Here is a 23,435-nt window from a genome sequence, read left to right as displayed (position 1 = left end):
GGGAGCCTCTATAAGACATTTCCACCCATAAATCTACACAGTAAAGAGTATTCCAGTTGATTCTTTCACAGATTTTTAGTTGTGTAACAAAGCTGCAGTTTGAGGTTTAGTCAGCAACAGAGCAGAGTGAAAACAGAAAATTAGAGCAGCAACAGACAATTACTTATAATGAGCTCATAAATTGCACTTAGACAGTTGTTAATTTCATGCTGTGACATGCAGGAGCTGAAGTCATACTGTTACAGACAGAAGATGAAGCCACTTCTGACTCACATTAAAAGAAGGCAAGGAACAGCTTTTAGTTAGTGATCCATATAACACCAAAGTCTGACAGCAGGGTAGAAGCTTTAAGAAAAGTTTGGTTTTGCCAAAGCCCGAGGTCACTTTTATCTACAGTCTGTTTCTTTAAAACTCCGCATAAAATGTAAGTAAATGAACATTCATTTATTTTTCAGACGCTGACTACTGCTACTCATATTTATTTTCATTTGCATTTATTTATTTTCTATTACAAAACACGCGTTATCTAGTAATTTAACTCTTGTAAATCTATTAAATCGAAATAAATAAAAGGAGAAACGGAAGGAAAGCTGTGAGAATAGAACATGGGAAGTTGTGTAAGTCGCGTATTTGGAGCGACTTTTTGAACTTTATCACAAACAGACGCTCGTAATCGGAACCTAAACTTTACTTCTGCGAAAAGTGCTTCAACTCATTTAATGAACTATTTTGCTGTTTGTTACACGTCTTACAATTAACCGTAGTAGTATGAATAAAACATATTTTAAAACATTTAATTGTATTATGGGGGATAATGTCTAAAGAGTATTAATATAAGTAAAATGAACAGGCTTTACGACAGGAATATTAATGATAAATACAAACTAAACAATAAAACAGTAGAGCAGTGTTTAAGAGGACTATAACAAAGTATTTATAAAGTCACTACGGAGCAACACTAAGTCTCTGTAGAATAATATTAGGGGGTTTTCTTAAGGCGGTGGTAGAATGGGCAGGTGAGCGCCTTGCGAGTTTACCCAAAGATCAGCGGAGATCAGGGAGGGCTAATCTTTTACAAAAATATTGGGATTAGTAGCTTTACAGGGTACATAAAAGGTTTATTTATATAGATATCAGATGTCACACTTACCGTTTTTGAAAGCCTTGACCACCAAGAGGATTCCCATGAACAGGATAAAGACTAATCCACAATGCATCCTTGTTTTATCGACAAAAAAATAAAATTACGCATACAAAAAAGAAAAACGCCTCCAAAAATATAACTCCTCCAAAAGCTTTTTGGCAAGTATTCTTCTTCCCTCTTCTGAACTAAACAAATAAAGCAGAAGTGTCTCTTTTGACGAAGCTGGAAGGTGATCTGGGAGCGGGCTCAGGTCGCTGGCATCCTGTCATTCAGCTCCTGTTTCCTCTCGCCTGTGCCGGCTGCTCTCCTCTCTCCAGCGCCGACCGTGCCATATCCTCTCCAAAGAAGCCAAAGCGCAAGATATGTGAAGAAATGACCCACTCCACACCCACTTTGCGTCCTTTACTCCCTCAGTTGATGCCCGGGCAGGATGTAATCCTTGGCTGTGGAGTGCAAAAGAAACATAGACGGAGATGTGAGCAGGTTATGGATGCGTGCCGCGGCCGTGCGCTCTGGACATTCCCCAGTCTGTCAAAAAAGCGCAGATACAAATAAGATTCACCCCTTCCCCAAACTGTGACCGCTTTGCCTCTATAGGCTCAAAGAAGGGATTGGAGAGGTTGATGATTGGCTTGATTACAAATAGCCAACCTATGTCTGAAAAGCCCCGCGTCTTTATATGTAAGCGCACTGAGTCATGGAGCACCAGCAGTCCGTTAAGTGACACGACTCTCTCTCTTTCTTCCTCCCTCTCTCTTTTACTCACTCACCCACTCCTCCCCTCCCTCCCTCTTTCTTCTTTTACATAAAGAAGCTTGACATTATTGGAAGATGTAGTGACACAACAGGACTCCCCGCAGGAACATTTAAAAACACTCTGAGACATTGCCATTTATAAAATACACTGCTTGACGAAAACAGGCCACTATGAAACATCTTTAAACTATTTTGATTCTGGATTTCAATGGTTATTGTTGGGTATCTCCTCAGGTGGCCCTCGTTCACTTCTATCTGATCACTTTATTTGACATCTAACTGCCCCTTTGAGTCTTAAAATCTTTCAAAACACACAACACTAATAGGAGGACATCTGTAGTGCAGTGCTGTTTGCAGGCCCAGTTTTTGCTCCGGAGCTAAATGGCAGAAAGTAATTTTTCTCCTTAGTTCTGGTGAATGTCTCTTATGCACCAGAAGCTGCCCAGATGCGCCGATTGTTAAAGCCTGCCCCACAACAGTGACACCATTAGACTGGCACTCTAAAATTTAGAGGAAATCAATTAAAGCGTAAATTATAGCAGCCTCGAGTCGTTTACTCAAGGCTGCCCTTAGTGGGTCACACCGCGCAGAAAGGAACGGAGCCGGCTTGTTCTCAGCAACCTCAATCAATGTATTGCACTGTAAACTCATGTATAAACACAACACAAGGCAATACACGATTACAAAAAAAGTAATTTAATAATCTATATATCATGTTTTATTCTGTTTTAGAACAAAAAATAACAAAAGATAGCAAATCAACAATGGAACCATATGAGCCAAATTTGTGATGTGCGTAAAATCACTGCAATAATAAGAGAAATGGCTATTCTTATTTTTTTTTCTTTTAACCCAGGTCAAATAAAAACAGCTGCATTCACCTGCGTCTTGGAGACTCGCAAACCCGCAGGCATCCAGCCCTGCTGTCTCCACTTCCAACATGCGTGGAGCAGAGTGTACGATCCGACAGGCTTCCTCCGATTCTGTTAAAACGGCACCAGATCTTCTCCAGAGCTCCACAAAAGCAAGTCAACTTAAGAACCCTCCAAATCCCCTCCTCTATAAGCACAGGAAGAACCACAGCGCAGTCCAGTCCAGTCCGCGCAAAGACGCACAGCCGATGCCCGGAGACACACTCTCCTCTCCGCGTACAAACGAGCCTCTTCACCGCTGATCTCTCCGGTTCTCTCTGCGTGTTTGGCTGTCATTCAGCGCTGTCACAACTGAAATCCGACCAACGTGAGGGAGAACCGACGGTTCTAAAATGTCTCAAGGAGAGAAAGATCTGAGTAAATTGAAAATAAAAGTCCTTTTTGATCTAATATAAGTTTTTACCCGTCCGTTTCTCCGTGCGCCACCGCTCTCGGCTCCTCCACTGATGCAAATGCGGAGGGTTTGAGTCCCTGCCAGCTCCACACGCCCCTTTACGAGGGATGAGTACGCGGGTGCGCGCGATTGTTTTCGTGCGTGTGCTGATGTGTGCGTCTCAGCAATCGATATGCAGATTTCACCCAGCTGCCTCTCTCCCTCCACCCGCCCGTAGCCTTTATTGCACGCATCAGAATGTCACATTAAACAGAAAATGCGCTAACCTAATGGCGTCTCTGCGCATGTGAGTCATCTTGGATGAAATTTAATTTCTATTTCGTATCACTCACCGAAAGTCTTTTCTAGCTTTATATTCCCTCATCATAAACAACGAAATACTTTTATAAGGTTATTACACAAACATCAGATTCCATTTGTGACTCCCTAGGAGCCCTGTTGAATCATTGAAGTGACTTCACAAGAGATAAAAAAAATACAATGACATGCATTAAGGCCACTATAGTGCAACATACACGTTAAATCCCCATCGTGATGACATATTAATATTACAGAGACACTATATGGTCTTATGTGGTTTTCTGGGAACATATAGAGGCTCCAGGGACTCAGTGCAGCGTTGTTCCTACATGTGAACAAAGAAGCTGTTCTCTGCTAGTGTGTGAACAATCTGTCTGTCACCCACTTCAGCTGGGAAGGAGTTTGGTGGTATAAAAAACAGGACAGCTAATTCTCTTTGGGTAGCAGGCCCCAAACTTTTAGTTATGAATAATCCTGTCTTGTTTAAGGACATTTTCTTCCTAGAATGTTGCTGTACAGTGCATAAACAGTGGAGAGACTGTTCAGAACATCCATTCATACTTTATCTCATTGTGCAACTCTCCAGAAAGCAGAAGTGAAACTAAAACAGGATTCAGCTTCATACAGCTCAAACTTTCCTGACCCAACTTCTCCAAGCACTCTCACTGGGCGTTAAGGGTTAAACCTGCTGCTTGAGTTCTCTGCTGTTTTAGCTCAATTGACTGAAATAAGCGGAGGCTTCCGGCTGCGGGTCTGTGTGGTTATAGGATCCTTCTGCCCTGTAGGGGGCATCAGAGCCGGTGAGCAGCTCAGGGAGCCACCCATTGCTCTCTCAGGCTCACCTTACTGCAATGCTTTGGAGATTGCACAGCTGGCTTCATAAACAAATGCACTGATTCAAGGTTTTTGCAGACTCAATCACTACATTCAGTGTGTATCTTATTCAGATTTTGCATGCCACAGCATTAAGGCTGCTCTTTCATCCTTCTTTGCAGTAGTAGTGAAGCAATAATCCTGATGTACTTTGTGTTATAATCTGCTTGTTCTTGGGGAAAAAAAAGCAAATCGCTGTGTTGCCTTATGGGAAACACAAGCAGCACTTAGTCAGTTCAGGAGGCTGACATGCTTTATGCACAGAGTATTGAGATGTCCCCTGTTTGAAAAGTTTTTGTGCCACAATAGAGAAAGATAAGCTCGCAATCCTGCACATTATTATTTTTTATTCCTAGACAGAGACAGAGACAGAGGATCGAGTGGCTTTATTCCCATCCCAGCCTCGGTAATTCTCTGTCTTGCTGATAACACAAATGTTAAAATGGTGCCAGGCATCTCTATCAAAAGCTGCACTAACTAGCCTTTCGTGTCTTTAGGATAACGCAGGAACAATGGCTTAGAGTCATTTCACAAGGGTGCCTGCCAGTGCCGTATCTAAAATGAGGGAGGGATTGTAGAGGAACAATAAAAGAACCATTTAAAGGATTTGCTTCTTCATATTTATCCACAGTAATCTTTAGTACAGCTCTGATGAATAATTAGCTTCGGTACAAAAGCAGACATTTTATAGTTCCTGTGTGCAGTGGACTTGATTTCATTAGCCTGCCCTTTATTCAACAAAGTGAGTGAGTCAGAGTGAAATGTACAGGCTCAAAGCATCTGGCACAAAGTCAGAGAGAGCATTTCACCTCCAGTTCTTGATTGAAAAGTCTATCTTTGGAGTCACCTGCTAAGAACTGGGACATGATTTAACACTCTGTGCTATTTTTGGGTGACAGATTATAGACAGGAAACAAATTAAAGAAAAGAAATTAATAAGTGATGCTCCCATATGGGGAACAAGGGCACACTGGATGGTGAGGTAAGTGAATGATATGGCCTGAGCAGTAAGACGCCAAACTTGTTCAACACCCATGGGAGATTATGCACCTGATTCCGACCTCATCAGCCCATTAAACGGGCATCATAATTGCACCTCATTACCATACATGATGGAGTAGGAACCTCCTCTACCTTCAAGTAGGCCATTCTGATCATCCATAAACATAAAGTAACCTTGATAACATAGGTGGCCATCATTAAAACAATAAATGTGTGATTATCATTCAAAGGAATGGTGTCTATCCCTTGAATACATTTCAGAAGACTGGCAAAAAAAAAAATATGGGTAAGGTATAGCAACTAAAAACTAGGACACATTAGCATCATGATTCCACATTATGACTTAGCAATTTTTATATACAGGTTTGTATATAAGTATTGGTCTTCTGTATGACACTGACATCTGCTACCCCCAGTGCCTAAGCACCTCTCACCTACATCTCTTCATGTATTAACACTGAACATTGACACTGTGCATAAACCGGAAGAAACAGAAACCTCCAGTATGGATGTAATTCCCAGGGATACTAAGCTGTGTTACGACACTTTATGTTGATTTTGTCATTCACTTGCATGTAAAAACAGCAAATAAAAGTCTGGAGGAGATTTCATTAAAAAGAAAGAAATCAATTTGATATATGAGCTGTGATCTTTAAGTAAAATCTGATAGGGCATATTGGCATCTCTTCAACACTCCCCTCTATAGGCGTTTTCAAACCTGTGTTGGTTAGTCTGATTGATTTGGACACTGGTTTGGTTTCCCCAGTGGTATAATTTGTTTTGGCAGATCTGAACACAGCAATCATACTCGTTTGTGGTTGGACCTGATCCAACCTCAATCTGACCAAACTGCAAGGCATATTCTTTAAGCTTGTGCTGAAAAGCTCCCATAGCCAGGTGCCTACTTCATATTTGGGTGGACATGACATTTTTGAAACCTTTCTCCTGCATTCACACCTGCCCCAGACACTTTTAACAATTGAGCAAAATGAACATTTTGACCTCACTCACTTCCTTTGTGTGAAAAGAAACCAAACCAAGCATAAAACGCACAAATTTTTACCACCTCATCCACTGGAAATGCCTTAAAGTTATATTAGCTCCCATTATCACTGATCCCTACCGTAGTTACCCCTACAGGCCGAAAGTACATATCTGTACACAAAAGTGTTTTCTGCTGAGGAAAATCAAACCAGCTAGCAGCCTCGGGGGGAATAAGTGGGGCCACCCATTCAGAGAGTTCGTCCATTTTCCGACTGCAGCTGCACAGCGGGGGCTGATATTTTCAGCCTTACTGCCCCAAATGACTGGTTGCAGGATGCCAGTCCTGATGTCATATCATCCAACGTATGTTGCACCAATCTTTGCCAAACACTGGGTCTTGCTTGCTGCTGTCATATGGACCATTTAATCTCTTGGATTTATACGCTAAAAGGCCCAACCTTTGTTATGTCCTACACCATATCCATCTTGGCAGTGTTTCCTCTGTTCAAACAACAAGTACTCTGACTGTCAGTGAGTGCATTAGGGACAGCTCTGCAATGGATATTCTGGACTTTTAGGTTCAGTAGGAGATGACAGACATGACATTTCTTCTACTAGGAATATCTAAATGCATGTTCCTATTCCACTGCACTACAAGGCTGAATTAGAGATGGTGACTGTGAACTTTATAAAAGACCTTGTTACCTACTAATCGCATAGTGTTCCAGTTTCTCCTCCATGACAACCGCTGTAAAAGACAGCCACGGGCTGAAAGGTTATTGTGCAGGTGAATAGGGGCTATACAGCTCTCACAGTATAGAAGTTGCTGCACCCGTTTCACCATTTTGGCAGCTGTTGATAATTACTAGCAAAAGAATGTTTCACACACTCTTGAGCAGACTTGCTGTTACAAACGACACACCTTCAAGCTCTGTCAAAGAGTCGTTATCCTGGGATTTTTGTGTTCTGCGGAATGTGGAATGCACATGTTTGTGTGAGGCAGGAGGGAAAGGAAAGGGAGGAGAAGGGATTCAAAACCAAAGCACAGAGAGACAAACAGAAGCCGAAGTGAGCTGGATCTCTTATATTTACTTTCTGAGGCTCTGGGTGAATACATGGAAAACAGAGGAGACCCTGAAAAATCCCTGCACCACTGACTTTTGAGGGGCGGGTTGGCGGTGGTGGGGGTGCCGGCTCAGTCAGATCAAGGTCTGGAGTAATTGCTACAAAGGCAGCGTTTCTCCTCGGAGGCGTTTGGTCGAGGTGAAACTAAGTGTGAACGGAATTAGCAGAGGGCTGAATAAAGCCCTTCTGAAGTTTAGAGACATTATGGTAATAGAGAAAGAATAACGAAGCCGAAACATTTTCAGGGATATTCCTCTTTTAAACGGAGGCAGGGGGAAACACAGAGGAAGACGGGGAGGAGGAAGGGGAGGCGGAGGGTGTGGTTGAGGGAATCGAGCAAAAACATAAAGAAATGACTTCATTAGAAGTAGAAACATTTATAGTGACATTTAGTAAAGCGGGGAGGATGTATGAATAAATATGCATAATGTTGCCGGGAAGCATCGAGAGCTTCTCAGGGGCAGAAGGAGGGTGAGAGTGATGGCTCCTGAATTAATGATGAGGGAGCCTACTGTCTGTCTCGGTGTGCATGTGGGCCTGCATGAGTGTCTGCACATGCGACAGTGTTTAGCTGCAAATGGATGTGGGCATGTGTGTGAACTTAGGGCAAACACACACACACACATACACACATCCAACTCGCTCTTGCAGAACCCCAATTTCACATCATCACTGATGGAAATTACCCAATCCTAGATACCTAATCAAGCGATCATTTTTTGGGGAGACACACAGACTTGCCATTTTCTCTGATGCTTAATTACATTTCTGGAAAGCCAAGGAGCAAACCGCCTGGCAAATTCCAATTTTTGGTGTACACATATATATATGTATAGTTCTTTTTGGGGTGGGTTAATTTCTATCCTCCACTTGTTTTTTTATTTTTCTCTACTTTGGGGGCTGAGATGATGAATATTGTGCTGCTCATCATCACACGCACAGGGAGAAGCCCCAGAGATCAGGGCAATGGAGGGAAGGGAGGGAGGTGTAGAGCGGGAGGGAACTGTCAGGAAGAAATGCTATGTAGGTCAATGAAGAATTGCACTGGGATATTGCCTCCTCAGCTCACAGTCTGGGAAGCTGATTTGATTTCCGGTGAATCCATCCGACTTGAATTATGAGAGATTACTCTCCCTAAAATCACCTTGGTGACTGCAGGAGAAACCCGCTGCTCTCAGGGGGATCTATACATAGAGATCTATACAGCATATACTTTAAGTCTGTCCAAGTTCTCCAAAGAAACCTGAGTCACACAGCTTCAATACTGTGAAGGTGTCTCCTTCAGATATAAGCTTGCATGCACTGAGAGGAAAATATATTTCACTCCCTTTATCCACACTGGAAAGGCTGACAGCAGAAGTTACTACTCTGTGTGTATTAAATAGCAGTTTACAGCGAGAACAACCTATCATCTGACAGGAATGTTGATATTGAACAATTCTAAATAAACTCAGACTATATTCAGTAGCAGAATTTTAAACAGTCAATACAAGTATTCTGCTCAAGTCAACTAATGTGTGGTGAAGGTTAGGGAAAGGTTGTTGTTATGGATTAAAAAAAACAATAACAAAGCACATCTGTGACTGGAAAACAAACTTTGGTCTCCTGCATGAATATCTCATGCACTACATGGCATGAAAAGTCCAACTACACACCACCGTTCAAAAGTTTGGGATCACTTAGAAAAGCATTTTTTTCAATGAAGATAACATTATGTTAATCAGAAATACAGTCTAGACATTGTTAATGTGGTAAATGACTATTCTAGCTGGAAACAGCTGATTTTTAATGGAATATCTCCATAGGGGTACAGAGGAACATTTCCAGCAACCATCACTCCTGTGTTCTAATGCTACATTGTGTTAGCTAATGGTGTTGAAAGACTAATTGATGATTAGAAAACCCTTGTACAGTTATGTTAGCACATGAATAAAAGTGGGAGTTTTCATGGAAAACATGAGATTGCCTGAGTGACCCTAAACTTTTGAACGGTAGTGTATAAAGCAGACAAATCTGATGACTCATAAAGTGATTACTGAAAAAGGAAAGACGAACAAAATATTCTGATACACAAGCCTGTTTTCAGTTTTTCTGTAATCTTTGATGTTGGGTGAAATATTGAATAATTGAAACATTGCTTGACATGAAACCCTGTGAGAGGTTTTGAGGGGAAAAAAAATCACTATTTGGTGAAGCAACTCCCAGACTTCTTAGATGTGACCTCGATAAAGCACTGGTTTAATCTTTAACTAGTGTTGTTTTATAAAGCTTGTTATATTATCCATTGTGTAAGCTGTGAAATAAACGCAGTAGAGTAGAAAATACAATATCAACCTCTGAAAAGTGACGAAGTGAAAGTGTAAAGTAGCAAAAAATGGAAATACTCAAAGTACAGGTACCTCAAAATTGTACTTAAGTACAGTAATGGAGTTAATGTATTTGCTTTCTAATACTAGTTCAAGGGGTAACATTGACATCAAAAGTAAGGTGTGAACGGCAAGTAACATTCACATCTGTGAGTATGTCCATCTGGGTCTGAATTTTATCATCTGCCCAAGACCCCAAGACTCTGTGTAGATCTTTCTGCAGACGTCTGCATGCAACACCAAGTTTCTGTCCACACAGCTACTATGCTCCAAAGCAATAGTGTGCATGTTTGGCAATTGTGTGATATCTAGATGCCATTGTTTTATATGGATACGTGGCATCCAAGCAGACTAGAAATTTGAAAAAGACTTTTTTGACATGGTTAATTAACCTTTAAGACCTACCAAAGTCATTGGGTCTTCATCAAGGTTCATATCAAGGAAAAACACATCAATCTGACTGTTACATATATTCTTCAAGTGTCACTGAAGAAGTACCAAAACCAAGGTTGCAACTGTTTATTCAAAACTGCCACATGAGCATGACTAATAAAAAAGCTATCATTTGTTTGTCACTAGTAGAGGTTTTTTTATCACAACATTAACAACTTCAGTTAAGAAATCCTGCAACATGACACCATTAAACGGCACATTCATAACCCTAGAATGCTTCTCTTCTTTGTGTCTGAAGAAGGTGGAGGCATCAGATTGATCCAGTCATTATTCTGCTTTGTCAAGAACTCTCTTCTTGCTGTTTATGCAGTTTTTTTTGACCTGTTAGTTTCTAGGAATAGAGAAATTTGCTTGTCAGTAGAACTATTTTTAAGTTATTTTTCCTCAGTTAGAGGTAATGGCCCGACCAAGTAGAAATTCAAAGCAGCTGTGACGTTAATAGTAGAAATGATAACAGTCGTAGTGTGACTTTTGATTCTAAAACTTTTACCTTGGAAATGTTAAAAGTGCTGACAGGTGAACTCCAGCCCCTCCCTGCCATCTACGCTTTGTTCAGTTAGTAATTGCCTCAACAGGTGGTAAACCTAGATGCCCCTCTGGCCCTCCAACCTCACAGGGGGGTTAAAGACACACACAACAGGGTTAGAAATGGAGCCTGAAACAGCAGCACAGTAAGAACAAAGCTCAGCGTCCTAGTAATTAAGAAGAGGAAATCCCAACAATGGCAGCCTGGCCTGTGATAGTAAAGATTAGCTGAAACAGTGAGACGGGCTGCTGAGGAAGATGAGAAGCTTGCCTTTGTACATGAGTGAGTGTGTGTGTTGCTGGAGGGGTGGGAGGAACCTCCATCAGTCTGTGTGCTTGTGTGAGTGGAGACGGAGCAGTTGTACAGTATCTGTGCTGTCATCCCCATATATTTTATGTGGCTATTTAAACATCTTATTGTGCATGTCCTTTCTGTTTTTGTCATTGTCACAAGGCCTGATTGTTGTCATGAAGCTGCTGTTGACATAACACTGTATCATGTGACAGGACTGGTGATTTAGTCTTGGATTATTTACTGAAGACTGACAGGATATGGCTAAAGAAGCTGAGCCACTGAGATCAGAGGAAAAAAGCTGATGTTTGATTCAGGCCCAACTTGGTTGGGAAATAGTGGTTGCACTATGATATCTCATGCATACAAACACACACATCACAAGACTGCATTTCCCCACAAGACCAAAGATGGTCACATGCAGTTAGGTTTTGGTTCATGCTGAATTACCGTATTTTTCCTAAATAAAGTTTTTCCTCAGAAGCAGAACAACTGAGGGGACTTTTCACATCAAATGTATTTGTGTCAGAAACCATGTGACCATGTCACAAAAATTCACCTAAATGTACTTTTCTGTCAAAGTCTTACAATTATTTTCAATCCAACATGAAGGTACAAAATTAAAATGCCACAAAAATGCAATCACAGTGAAGGATTAACTCGTCAATAAGACTGAAATTCCTCTGGCAGCAAACTGATGCACAACATTTTACATCGCATGCTGCTCAGAATATATCATCATCCTCAGGCTGTGAACGGGCAGGACTTGTTGAAATTAAATTTTCTAAATGAATCTGGCTTTCACCCTAAAAAGCTAATAGGCTCTCCAGTCTCCTCATCACAGCTTAATGGGATTTTAAGGTGTAGCAAAAGAGAGGAATATATTGTTCAGTTACGGATAACGTTCTATCCTCTTCAAAGTCCGGTAATAACACTTAACAAAGAAACTCATCTATGAGCTGAGGGTATTTTTTCTTCCTCTTTAAAGTGACCATCATGTCATATTGTGGTTTTTTGGCCTTCTTGGTTCAGAGTTTCAGGTTTTTTTTTCATTAACTGGACACAATAGCCTAAATCCAACATGCCTGGTTTCCAGACTCATGATGCTCCATTATGATTCCCAGTACAGTGGACTGCTTCCAGATGCAGACATTGGTCCAAAGCTGGCCTGAGAGCAGCTACAGCAGTACACTGACTAATTTAGCCTTTCTCACTATGTGGATGGAAAATGTCCAGTTTGGTATTTCTTTTCCATATTTCTACCATCTTCTGCATAAACCTAGTTATAAGCACAGTGTCTACAGAAATCTAAGCAGATATGTGAACTTAACTAGATGTACAAGGTGCAGTCAAAAACTTCAGAGTCAGCACCTGTAAAAAAAGTGAAAGCATTTCCTGATTTAAATTTGGCCAAGTAGCACTCTGGTGCACCAATACTCCCAGTGTTCCTGCCACACTTGGAGCCCTCCCTGGACGTCCAGTTGCATAAAGCACATCAATCACCATCTGCGATGCTATTGTCTCCACTATGTCAGAATGGCAACCCTAGAACTTGAATTTTATTTTAGGGAAGAGTTAGACGTTTCAGGGGGCAAAATCTGGCAAGTACGATATGTAGGAAGAGACTATTGTGTTGGTGTAGCAAAAAACTTCAGTAATACTTTCATTATGGACAAACCACTAGCCCTCGCACCACAAATCCCGTCATTTGTGCCAAATGTTAACCCTCGATGTGACAGTAGAACTCAGAACTGATAGATTGACTCTGAGGGCCGAATTCATGGCGCAAAACCATGTGAATGTTCAGGAAATTGAGGATAGTATTCGTGCACTCCAGACCTGACAAGCTTTCTTTATTCTTGGATAATTCGGGCTCTTCCACTGACGGCTGCTGTTTGGTCTTTGAATTGTAGCTGTAGACATGACTCTCACCACCAGTGGTGATCTTTTTAATAAAGGTTGGAATATTCCTGTCTTGTAGATGGAGATCCTCTACCTGTAAATCCATGGTGAAATTGAAAATGAACACCAGTAAGTGGACAAAAAAATGCATGTAACCCAGGTCTTGACGGTGGCTGCACGACGTCACACAGAATTCTGACTCTCTAGAGTTACCGCTCATGGCTGTTGCATGTGCGTGACCATGCAGTGCTCCTAAAGTGTTCATGAACAATAGGAACTAAATCATAACTTTCTGATCGCACCTTATACACCTGCAATTGTAAAACAATGTTAGATGGCTGTTTGTACATTACTAGATCTTGATATGAAGTGAAAAACACAGATTGGATGACGCAAGAGCCTATTTCACTGAAACTGAAGGTATCAGTGGCATAAGTGTGATGAGTTCTTTAATTGCATTCCCAACAGCAATCATTTTTATATTCCTTCTTCAGCGTTCATCCAATTTGTGCGATGTGAAATATGGGTCCATATATCTGCTTACGTAACTGGAGTTACTTAATATTCTGCCTTGTCCTGTGACTGGGCTACACAGTGGCTTGGTGGTTAGCACTTAGACCTTGCAGCTAGAAGAACCCTGGTTTGCATCCCAGCCTTCCTGGGATCTTTCTGCATGGACTGTGCATGCATGAGTTTTCTCCGGGTACTCCAGCTTCCTCCCACAGTCCAAAAGCATGGTCAGGTTAAGTGGTTATTCTAAATCTGTAGGTGTGAATGTGAGTGTGACTGTTTGTCTCCTGTGATAGACTGGTGAGGGGACCTGTCCAGGTGTCACCTGCCTTCACCCTAAGTCAGTTGGGATAGACTCCAGCCCCCCTGTCACGACCTTGATAAGGATTAAGTGGCGTACAGATCATGGATGGATGGATGTTTTATGACTGAATAAGAGACTACTGTGGTGCAACAGCCATATTTACAGTGTTTCATTCATTGTGATAGTGAGTGGGGGCTGCTGTGAGGGAAAAGTTTGCAGTGTACATGGCTTCGTTGTATGTGTGCTACTGAAAAGAAGAAGATAACTGAACAATATTTTTTCTCCATGTTGTCCTTACTTGCTACAATCTCTAATGCTATTAAAAATACAATCAACTCCTGCCTGATTGATTATAGTTCTTGCTGTCAGCTGAGACGTAGTTTCTGTTAAACCCTTAACACAGAAGTATATACAACTTTGCAAAGGTTTAAGATGGTTAGATTCTTACCGAATATGCAACACCATCAAAGTGTCCTCTGCTCAGAACCACAGCATGACAACAAGCCCAAACATTCAGCCAGAATCATAAAGAACTACTTTGAATCACAAGAACAACAAGGAGCACTGCAATGGAGAGTTATGTCTCCCACAGAGTCCTGATGTCAGCATCACTGAGTCAACATTATGAAGGCTCAGCAGACAATGAGACAGCTGAAAACCACAGAAGAATGGTGGCAGCTTCTCCAGTGCTGCTGCATGAAACAAGCTACCTGCCAAGTACCTTGAAAAACTGTGCACCACTGTACCGATTCGAGAAGGGAGAGGAAGTTTTCACTGGATAAAGTTAACTGAAAAATAAAATATACATGACATTATTGTTTACATTATCCTCATTTTGCCTTTAGTGTGTAAACTGTTTCCAAAGCGCTGTAAATAAAACTTTAGTCACCATTACTCACCGCGTGGCGTTATTTTTAAAAAGTCTAACGAAGCATGAAACATGATCAGTCAGATAATCAGACAGGCTGTGAAGAAACCTTCAGGCTATTCAAACTTATTTCAAAGAGAAAAAAAACAAGGCAACTGGTAAAATTATCACCCAAACTATCCATCACAGTGCACAGACTTTAACCTAGTGCTGCTGCTGTGACATTTCAGGTGTGTGCCAGTAATTTTCCAATCCACAATTATGCTTCCAGAAGTTGTCCTATTATAATCTGAGAATGTATAGTTGTGACGTCTGTGTTTTCCTCTTACTGTACCTACAGCTAATGCCTGCAGTAGTTTGGAGCTTCATCTCCTTTCCCCGCCTGCTCCTGGTGACCCCTGAAGTCCTCCTCCTCCTCTCTGTCAATATCTGGAGTTGTTATCCAGACTGCAAAGTGCCGCCGTCGCTGCAGGAACAAACTAACTCCATTTCACCATGTCAGAGTGCAGCCCTCAGAGAAACCAACCTGTCCACTGAGACAAATAGAGACAGACAGCGAGGGAAAGAGATGCAGCAGGACACAGACTCGGAGGGAGAGGAGACAGGAATAGACAAATAGACTCAGGACTACAAAGAGAAAGGAATAGAAATATTTGTAGTCAGATGCAGCAAGAGGGACAGTGAGTGAGAAATATATATACATCAAGACTGAGAAATGGAGCTGGATCTAGAGAGAGAGAGAGATGGACAAGAAATTGTGAACAGTAGAGAGAAACCTAGGAAGGCAGGAGTGAGAGAGGGTGAAATAGAGAGATTTGGAGTTGGATGCAGACAGAAAGCAAGGGAGAGAGAAATGGAGGCTGACAGGGAGAAAGAAAAATGTAATTGGATGCAGACACAGAAATAGAGCAAGGGAGTAGAGTAGAGAGAATGAGGAACTGAATCAGAGGACTATACTAATCACATCTGGTGTATACTGTGATGTAGAAGGTGCATGTTAATTTAAAAAATCATCTTGAAGAATATGCTTGCTTACACAAAAATAGTGATACTTGCTGTTAAGAAATCCCATAATAAAGACAATAAACAGCAATGAATCTTATTCCTCTGTGCCACAGAGCTCCATTATTGTTCAGAAACTATTAAAAACCATCAGTGAACCGCACTCTTGTACTGGGGTGCATGCTCTTTCATTACCATGAGTACACACACACTGCAGGTTATTTTGACAATCCCACATACACCATCCTACTGCCCTAAATACTCGCTGGAGCTCCAAATTTTTAATAATCCACAGCTAAAAATAGTTCCCAAGAAATGCACTGTCTAGTCCTGATTTCAGTTACATTTGCTTTGAAGTCCTTTACTTCTCATCTGCTTTAGGCCACAAAAGAGCCTTATTTAAAAACAAAGCTATATATTTGTAAGCTGTTTTCATAAAATTAGTCTTCGGAAGGAGAGAATGGACATGAGGCTGAATAAAACAGACAGTGAAGGGTTATCCAGTCCGGTACAAATTACACAAAATTGCTTACTAACAGTATCTGCAAAAGGTTTCTTCTTGCATAGCCAGGCCTGTCTATACAGTACAGTGTCAGTACTAGAGAATGGTCTGGCAGCAGCTCATTATCATTCTACTATTGGGGGGAAAAAGTTCTAGATTGTTTGTATTTCTTAAACCCAATCACAAACATCTTGGGCAGTGCTAAGCCCAGGATGCAGAGATGGTGTCCCTGTAAAATAGTGCCATGAGGCAATGATTTTGTTGCATGCAGAAGGCAAATACCATCATCAAAATGGTTAATTCACCAAAGGATTCACCAAGCAGATCTGCCTTATTGTGTGATCCATATCCTCAGCAAAACCTCTTACTTTTAACATGTAGGTTTCTGTCTGTTTTAGGCTATTTGTTACCATAATTTTGTGACTGAATGTAAAACTTCTGGCATCAAATGCACAAATAACGACTAATTTTGAATAATTTTCTATCTAATTCTATGTAATGAAATTCTGCTACGTAAACCACAAACATCTCATATGCTAAACAGCATCCAAGAGAAAACACACAGCAGTATGTAAATTTAGCAGTGCAACACTTACTGGAAACACTAGTTTCACCACAATGGCTTGCATGTTTCATATTTCATTGTGAGTGTGTCAGACATTGTGGGACTTGTTTGGTATGGTCCTGATCTTGACTCACTCTTTCCCCACATCGGTCTTGGTCTTGACTTGGTCTCAGCTCCTTAAGGTCTTTGTCTTGGTCCTCACTGGTCTTTGGCATGACTTCTTCTTGGTTAAGGTTGTCTTGACTACACCACTGCTGTGGGGTTACAGCTGATTATACCAAACAGTAGAAACTACATTTACATGAGAGAAGAGACATCATGTTGAAGTGTGCGCTGAACATTTTATGAATTTAGTAAAGCTGTGGAACACTGAAAACACAATAAAAGCAACTGTGAGACAGCTGTGATTTGGGATTAATTTGTGAATAATTGTGATACAGAATCATGTGATTAATCGCGATTACATTTTTAATCACTCGTCAGCCCCAATATATATAAAAGAAATCAGACACAGAGGGACAGAAACAGAGGCAGAAATACAAACAGAGAGGAGTAGACAGTGAGAAACTTGGGAATACTGAAACTTCCAGTTCCACTGCTTCTTCAGATGTAGTGGCTTTTTAAACAGAGAAGACTGTTATCAAAAAGAAAACCAACTCGGTCCCTGGTGAACATCAGCACTGTGAAGCAGAGTCGGCAGAAGTACATGTTTATTGGTATAGGCTCCAACACATGTCATGGTGGTTACTAAGTAGTTTCACTATGGCCTTTTCACTTTTCTTAAGCTAACGAGAGGAATGGCCACTGTGACTTAAATATACACACACTCTAAACACTACTGTCTGGTGGTAAACTATAGAATGCAGTATGTGGTCCACCAGTATGATTTTTCACTGTCTTCATAACATTTGAATTTCTGTCAAGACAGATACAGTAGATGGATGGAGACACACACAGAGCTGCAGACAGGCCCCCCTTCTCTGTTTTAATTTTCTATAAAGACTCATGAAATCATCTCCTAGAGGAAGCCAGGCCCGTTTTTTGGACAGCGGACAAAAGCGACAGCTCACCACAGTTCCTCCAGTCATATTTTATGGTTAATTATAAAGCGTTTGATGAGAGTGGCTGCTTTTAAAAGGCCAAATGGATCGCATGGCTGTGAAGCTGCAGTGTTCACAGACTAGACATATGGCTGGGTGTAATCACCACAAGGTTTCAGCACACGCTTTAAAAAACGGAGGCCTGGTGTGAGAACACAATCACACAAACAACACACTTGTTCCCAACGCATTGCATTCTTGTTAACTGTTAATTTGCAATTGGATACACAATCATTTCAGGCTCTGTTGACTTTTCAAATACAAACCCCTCCCTCTTACGCTTCACTGATATGAATCAAATGCCAGACTATGAGCTACTATTCTGTTGCTGTTTTGCAATAGTGTGTCAGCTCAGATGGTAGTTTATCAGCTCCTCTTTTTCTGCTAGACTAACAGTCTTACCAGCAGCAGACTGAGATTGACATTGTGATGTTATTGACCTCTGACCCCATTTGTTCCACTGCCAGCATCTGATGTAGTGATGTGCCTCAGTCTGTTTTATCAGTTCTGGTCTGTGCCTCTCTAACTCTGCACCTTCACAGTCTCACAATGGGCCTTAAAGGCAAACTGCACACACAAGCACATATATTCACCCAGCATGACACATATGTACAGAGGTTATCTTGCCTCGACATGCCAGCAGCACTCAGTGTCACATCACATTGTGTGCAAGCATATCCAACAACTCTCCAAATGAGGCCTATAAAATGAAGAGTTCTTCTCAGCTTTATGGTTTCTTGTCTGCTCGTCCTCTCTTTTCCCATTACACCGCCCCCATCATCTTGTCAAGCTGAGGAAGTGTGCCTAAGCAGACACTTAATTTGTCTTGTTTTGTCATTAGCTCTGTGGCCACAGAGCGACCCACAAATACATGCCCTCCATATCGATTTAATGTCAGCCGCAGCATAGCAGTGATGCACGAATTGGCCGCCCTTGTTTTGGTTTTAGAAAAACTGATGGGATATCGCATTGTAATGTATGTCACACATTGACAAGACACAATGGGCAGTGGGGTGACAAGCAGGACTGATGGCATTTGATATAGTGTTCTTTCACTGCTTTGAAAAGTCAACATATACAGCGGGCTGGCTGTCTGCGATGATGAACTAAAGGACGGCTGCCTGAATTTATGAAGGGCAGGAAATCCTGTCTGTCTGCTGCTCCTGCTTCTCATCTGACACGTTTCCTGTCCATTAAACCTATAAATTAGATGGTGGATATTACAGTAATGTATATATATACTTCTATTTTTTGCCCAGTTTTCTGGAAACTGTAAATCTTTAAAATTTATGTAACAGTTATGATTGATATTTCCATGACCACTAAACTCCATCTGCTAAAATTTACATCTTTCTGCGATTTAACAGAAAACTGAAGAACAAATGGAGGTTGTGGTTAGATTGTTTTGTCTAGTACTGATTGCAAGGTTGAGTGAGATTCTTAAAAATCAGGCTGAGCAGTCTTATAAAGTGGAAGGCAGTCGTTCATTCAAGAATTTTACAAAACATAAATGACCCTTGTGAAAGATTGTTTGTGCAAAAAGTAGGATTTTTTTCAAGATAGAAAAACTAGTTAAATAAAACATTTTTGTCATCTTGAAATAATAATTTTGGCAAACACAAGGCAGACAAGGATGCTTGAGCTCTGACCTTATAGGGAGCTCAAGGAAATGGATGAAGTCCCTCCTAAGAACGTCTTGAAACTTTATTAGGAAAAAAATATTTTAATTCAACAATTTGACTTTTGAAAGCAGAAAATAAATATAACATGCTGAATTTGTATAATTAAATGAGTTATTTTCTTATCAGAGAAATCTTTTTTTTTTTCTTTTTTTTGGTTTGTCTTTTGGATCGGTTGTCCAAAACTCCTTTGCTGGAGTGCGGAAGTTTGGCTCCATTAGTTAAGTGTCAGCAGATGTAGTGGGCCCAAATGGATTGATCTGTCATTCCTCTGGGCTGGACACTGACACAGTGACTGACTGCTTTGTTGTGAAGCCCAGAAGTAGGCGGATCCTTCTACTGTGACTAATGAGATCACATTTTTTTTAAAAATTGATTTCAAGTGACTGTTAGCCATCGACGGCCACAACAAGCTTGTTTTTGTTGTTGAGTCCTTTTTTTTATTAGTGTCACATTCATTTATGCCATGCTGTGTGATGCTTAGTGTTTACTGCTATCTCATTTCCCCAGAACTGCTTACTTTTTGTAATAGTAATTAAATTAGGCAGTAAGTCAGTCCAACACTAATAATGGAGCTACTTCAGATGTTCAGTCCTGCAGATATTTTACAGCACATTGGATGGACGAATGTGTTTGTTCATGTTTGTTCATATCCATTCATCTCAGAGACAAATTGTATTATGTCATGAATGTAGCATTACATTATATTTTGCCTGTTAGCATATTTGTAAATGTTTTGTGAAGATTCTGACATGTTTAACCACAGTAACTTCCACAGTTGCACAGCCTTGTGTCTAACTGGGCTTTGTGATGTATGGATTAAAAAAAATCTGAAACTAAGGTATAAATATAAAATCAATCCTCAGCTCAGTGACACGTCAATAATCTACAGTGGAATTGGACACCCGTGGACTCAAAATGAAAAGCGAACGAGAACTTCATTTTACAGCATTATGTAATGTTGTAATCCATCCATCCATCCATCCATCCATTCATCCATCCATCCATCCATCCATCGGTTGGTTGATCAGCGGTTGCTTCAGTCATCTGTCATTCTTTTGGCCATTACTCAGAGCTCATGACCATAGGCGATGGTTAGAAATTTTTCACTTGGATGGGTGGATGGATGGATTGGGATCATATTGCAATTTTAGAGAATAAAATACAGCTGCATTTGCTGGTGCTTCACTTATGCTGTCTCTTATATCCCCCAGACACAGTTATCTGCTTCTGCTACCATTTTGTGATCGCCAGAAACTGTTCTTGCCAGGATCATAAAGAATATTTTCTTAGAATGCCAAGCAAAACTAAATTCAAAAGGTCAGCTCCCCAAACGTTCTCTGGCCTTCAGCCAAAAAAAAAAAAAAAAAAGAAAACTGTCAAGAATGTAAAACATTATTCAACAACTTTCCCGTTTAGGAAAAGTTTAGTATGAAGTAGTCAATGGAAGCACTTGCTTTCTAGCCAACAGCAGGTCTGCTTGCTTTTGTATATTTTTCATGGTTTGGTTTAGACTTCTCAGTTCTAGTGAAAGGAAACTATACTGCATCTACAGCATTGGATCATATTTTATAGCATTTTTATATTCCCACCACTAACGCTCCAAATTTCACTTGTGACCAAGATCACTTCCTCTTAAGCGTCTTGATTTGCTTGTTTTGGTCCACACCCAAAAGTGTGATGGCTGTCTTCAGATCTGCCTAAACAAATTGTGTCAAAGTGGAAAAGTGAACCAGAGACTGATTCAACCAGACTAAACAAAGCAGATTTGAAAACACACTCTGAGACAATGGTTCACTCCAATTATGTGGCAACAATTTGGGGAAGACCCTTTCCTGTTTCAACGAAACACTGCTCTTGTGTACAAAACAAACTTGACAATTAAATGGCTTTCCCAGTTAAGGATGACCTGACTTCCACCCCATCCAACAAGCCTGGAATGAACTGGATCACCGGCTATGAACCACACCTCATCATCCAGCATCAACACCCAATATCAGGAGGTTGAATAGGACAAATCCAAGCAGCTATGGTCCCTGAAGAGTGGCGGCTGATACTGTAGGAGATTAATGCTCATGGTTTCAGAACGAGATATTGATATTTGTGTTAAGTTCTTAAACTTTAACATACTTTTTTTTTAACAATATGCCTGTGGATGACACTCATACCAAAATAAACAACATCAGTTCAGCAAATGCTGCAAAACAAAATGAGGAATGCGTACATTCAAGAGACAAAGCCCTCTAGAAGTCTTACTCATCATGGCATGAGCAAAGACAGAAGTGAAATAACTGTGTTATGAAGCAATAAAGTTTGCATAGAGACAAGGTTGGGGTGGATGGATAGGTCAGACAGCATCTTTAACTTCAGTGTCAAGTGAAGTCTGTTTTATAAGCTTTATCAGGATTGTTGCTTAGCCTTAACGACATGGTTGATATTGCAACCTGACAACAAAGACCCTATGACCTAAACAAAAGCCGTAAGTTAACCGAAACATAGATATTTTTCTTTCTCTTAATCTAACCAAGTTGTTTTTCTGCTTAAATCGAAATCTTAACCATGTAGTTGTCAGATTCTAAAAATGGGTATAATTTTTTGTTGTGAATTGTAATCGTATGGGAGGCACAGAAAAACAATGGTGTTTTGACAATATGCATTGGTGTCACATCAGAAGACCCTTCTAGGTATCAACCTAATGAGCAGCTAATAATGACACGTTTGCTTTGATTATTTTGGGAGATTTTCTGCATTGAGCATGTAGAGTAGATTATTACTTAGAGCACTATCTTGATGTGATGTACACCGATCAGTCACAACATTATGACCACTGACAGGTGAGGTGAATAACATTGATCATATTGGTATTATGTAGTGTTCTGCTGGAAAAGCTTGGATTTTCGCGTCTGTGTTGAGGAGACTTAGACACTCAAATAAACATAGTCCAAGAACAAGCACACTCCCTCATGCAAATGAAAACCCTGAATGTCACTGGCCTACCTGCAGGAAAATGCACCCCACCACGTAGCAAAAACATCAAACAGTCAGGAACATCTTGAGGAACATGACAATCACCCAAGATGTTGATTTGATGTCCAAATTTCCTACACCCATTTCTGATCAAGCATCAACAAGATGCAGTGGAACAAGTTGGATTCACAGGGGCCCCACTGAACAACAAAGAGCACCCAAAGGATCCACTGCCATCGTCCTGGTGCTAGACCCCATAGGACACCCTGAGAGGTCCTCTTGTCCAGGCCCAATGGTTCAGAGTATTTTTGACGACATAAGGAGGACAACCACAATATCAGGCAGGTGGTCAGAATTTTATGCCTGATTGTGTATGTTTGGATTTTATGTTAATTTTCATTGAAAAAGTCACAATTGGAGTGAACCAGACTTTAAGTCTTTTATCCTGTGAAATCATATCAACTACAGATCACAACATAGAAGACAAATAAAGCAAAGCATATAGTGAAGGCAATGTTAATTTATCCATCACTACACTCCAGTTGTTCTTTTCTTTCACTCTGAAAATGTCCGTATATTTTATATAGGAAGGTTTGACGTATACTTTGTAATAGAAGGTATTCTATGCCTCTTCACACGTCTTCATCAAAGTCAGTTTCCAGGCAACTGAAGGTCATGATGAGTAAGATATAAATACACCATCAGTTCTGAGCTCAATACAAATGCTTATAGTTTAATGTTGGATTGGGGTTCCTGGCCTTAGAATAAAAACTGCAGGACCTAATTTTATAGCAGTTTATTTAACTTTGTAGTCCCTATTATTTTTTTTTTGGATAATTCTTGTTGTTGCTGGCACTATACTTGTGTTCCCCCCTAAACACCAGACACTT

General features: G+C 40.7%; 1 protein-coding gene across 5 annotated transcripts in view; it reads right to left on the bottom strand.

Moving 5' to 3' along the window:
- nrp1a (neuropilin 1a) overlaps window positions 1-3,307 on the bottom strand; it is a 60,148-nt gene extending 56,841 nt beyond the window's left edge. For 2 of the 5 annotated variants that reach the window (XM_055007169.1, XM_023262628.3), the window contains exons 1-2: window positions 2,782-3,306; window positions 1,151-1,587 (exon numbers count right to left, since the gene is read on the bottom strand). In XM_055007169.1, coding sequence (XP_054863144.1) covers window positions 1,151-1,217 — 67 coding nt within the window. In that variant the 5' untranslated portion in view covers window positions 1,218-1,587; window positions 2,782-3,306. Of the gene's footprint in view, window positions 1-1,150; window positions 1,673-2,781 lie in introns of all 5 variants that reach the window. The other 3 variants (XM_055007168.1, XM_055007167.1, XM_023262629.3) reach the window with 3 other exon arrangements.
- Window positions 3,308-23,435: the final 20,128 nt, after the last annotated feature.

The sequence above is a fragment of the Amphiprion ocellaris genome, chromosome 22 (genome assembly GCF_022539595.1).
Source record: "Amphiprion ocellaris isolate individual 3 ecotype Okinawa chromosome 22, ASM2253959v1, whole genome shotgun sequence".
Taxonomy (NCBI): domain Eukaryota; kingdom Metazoa; phylum Chordata; class Actinopteri; family Pomacentridae; genus Amphiprion; species Amphiprion ocellaris.
The sequence above is the reverse complement of the archived record's forward strand: the minus strand, read 5'-3'. Positions and strand labels throughout refer to the sequence as shown.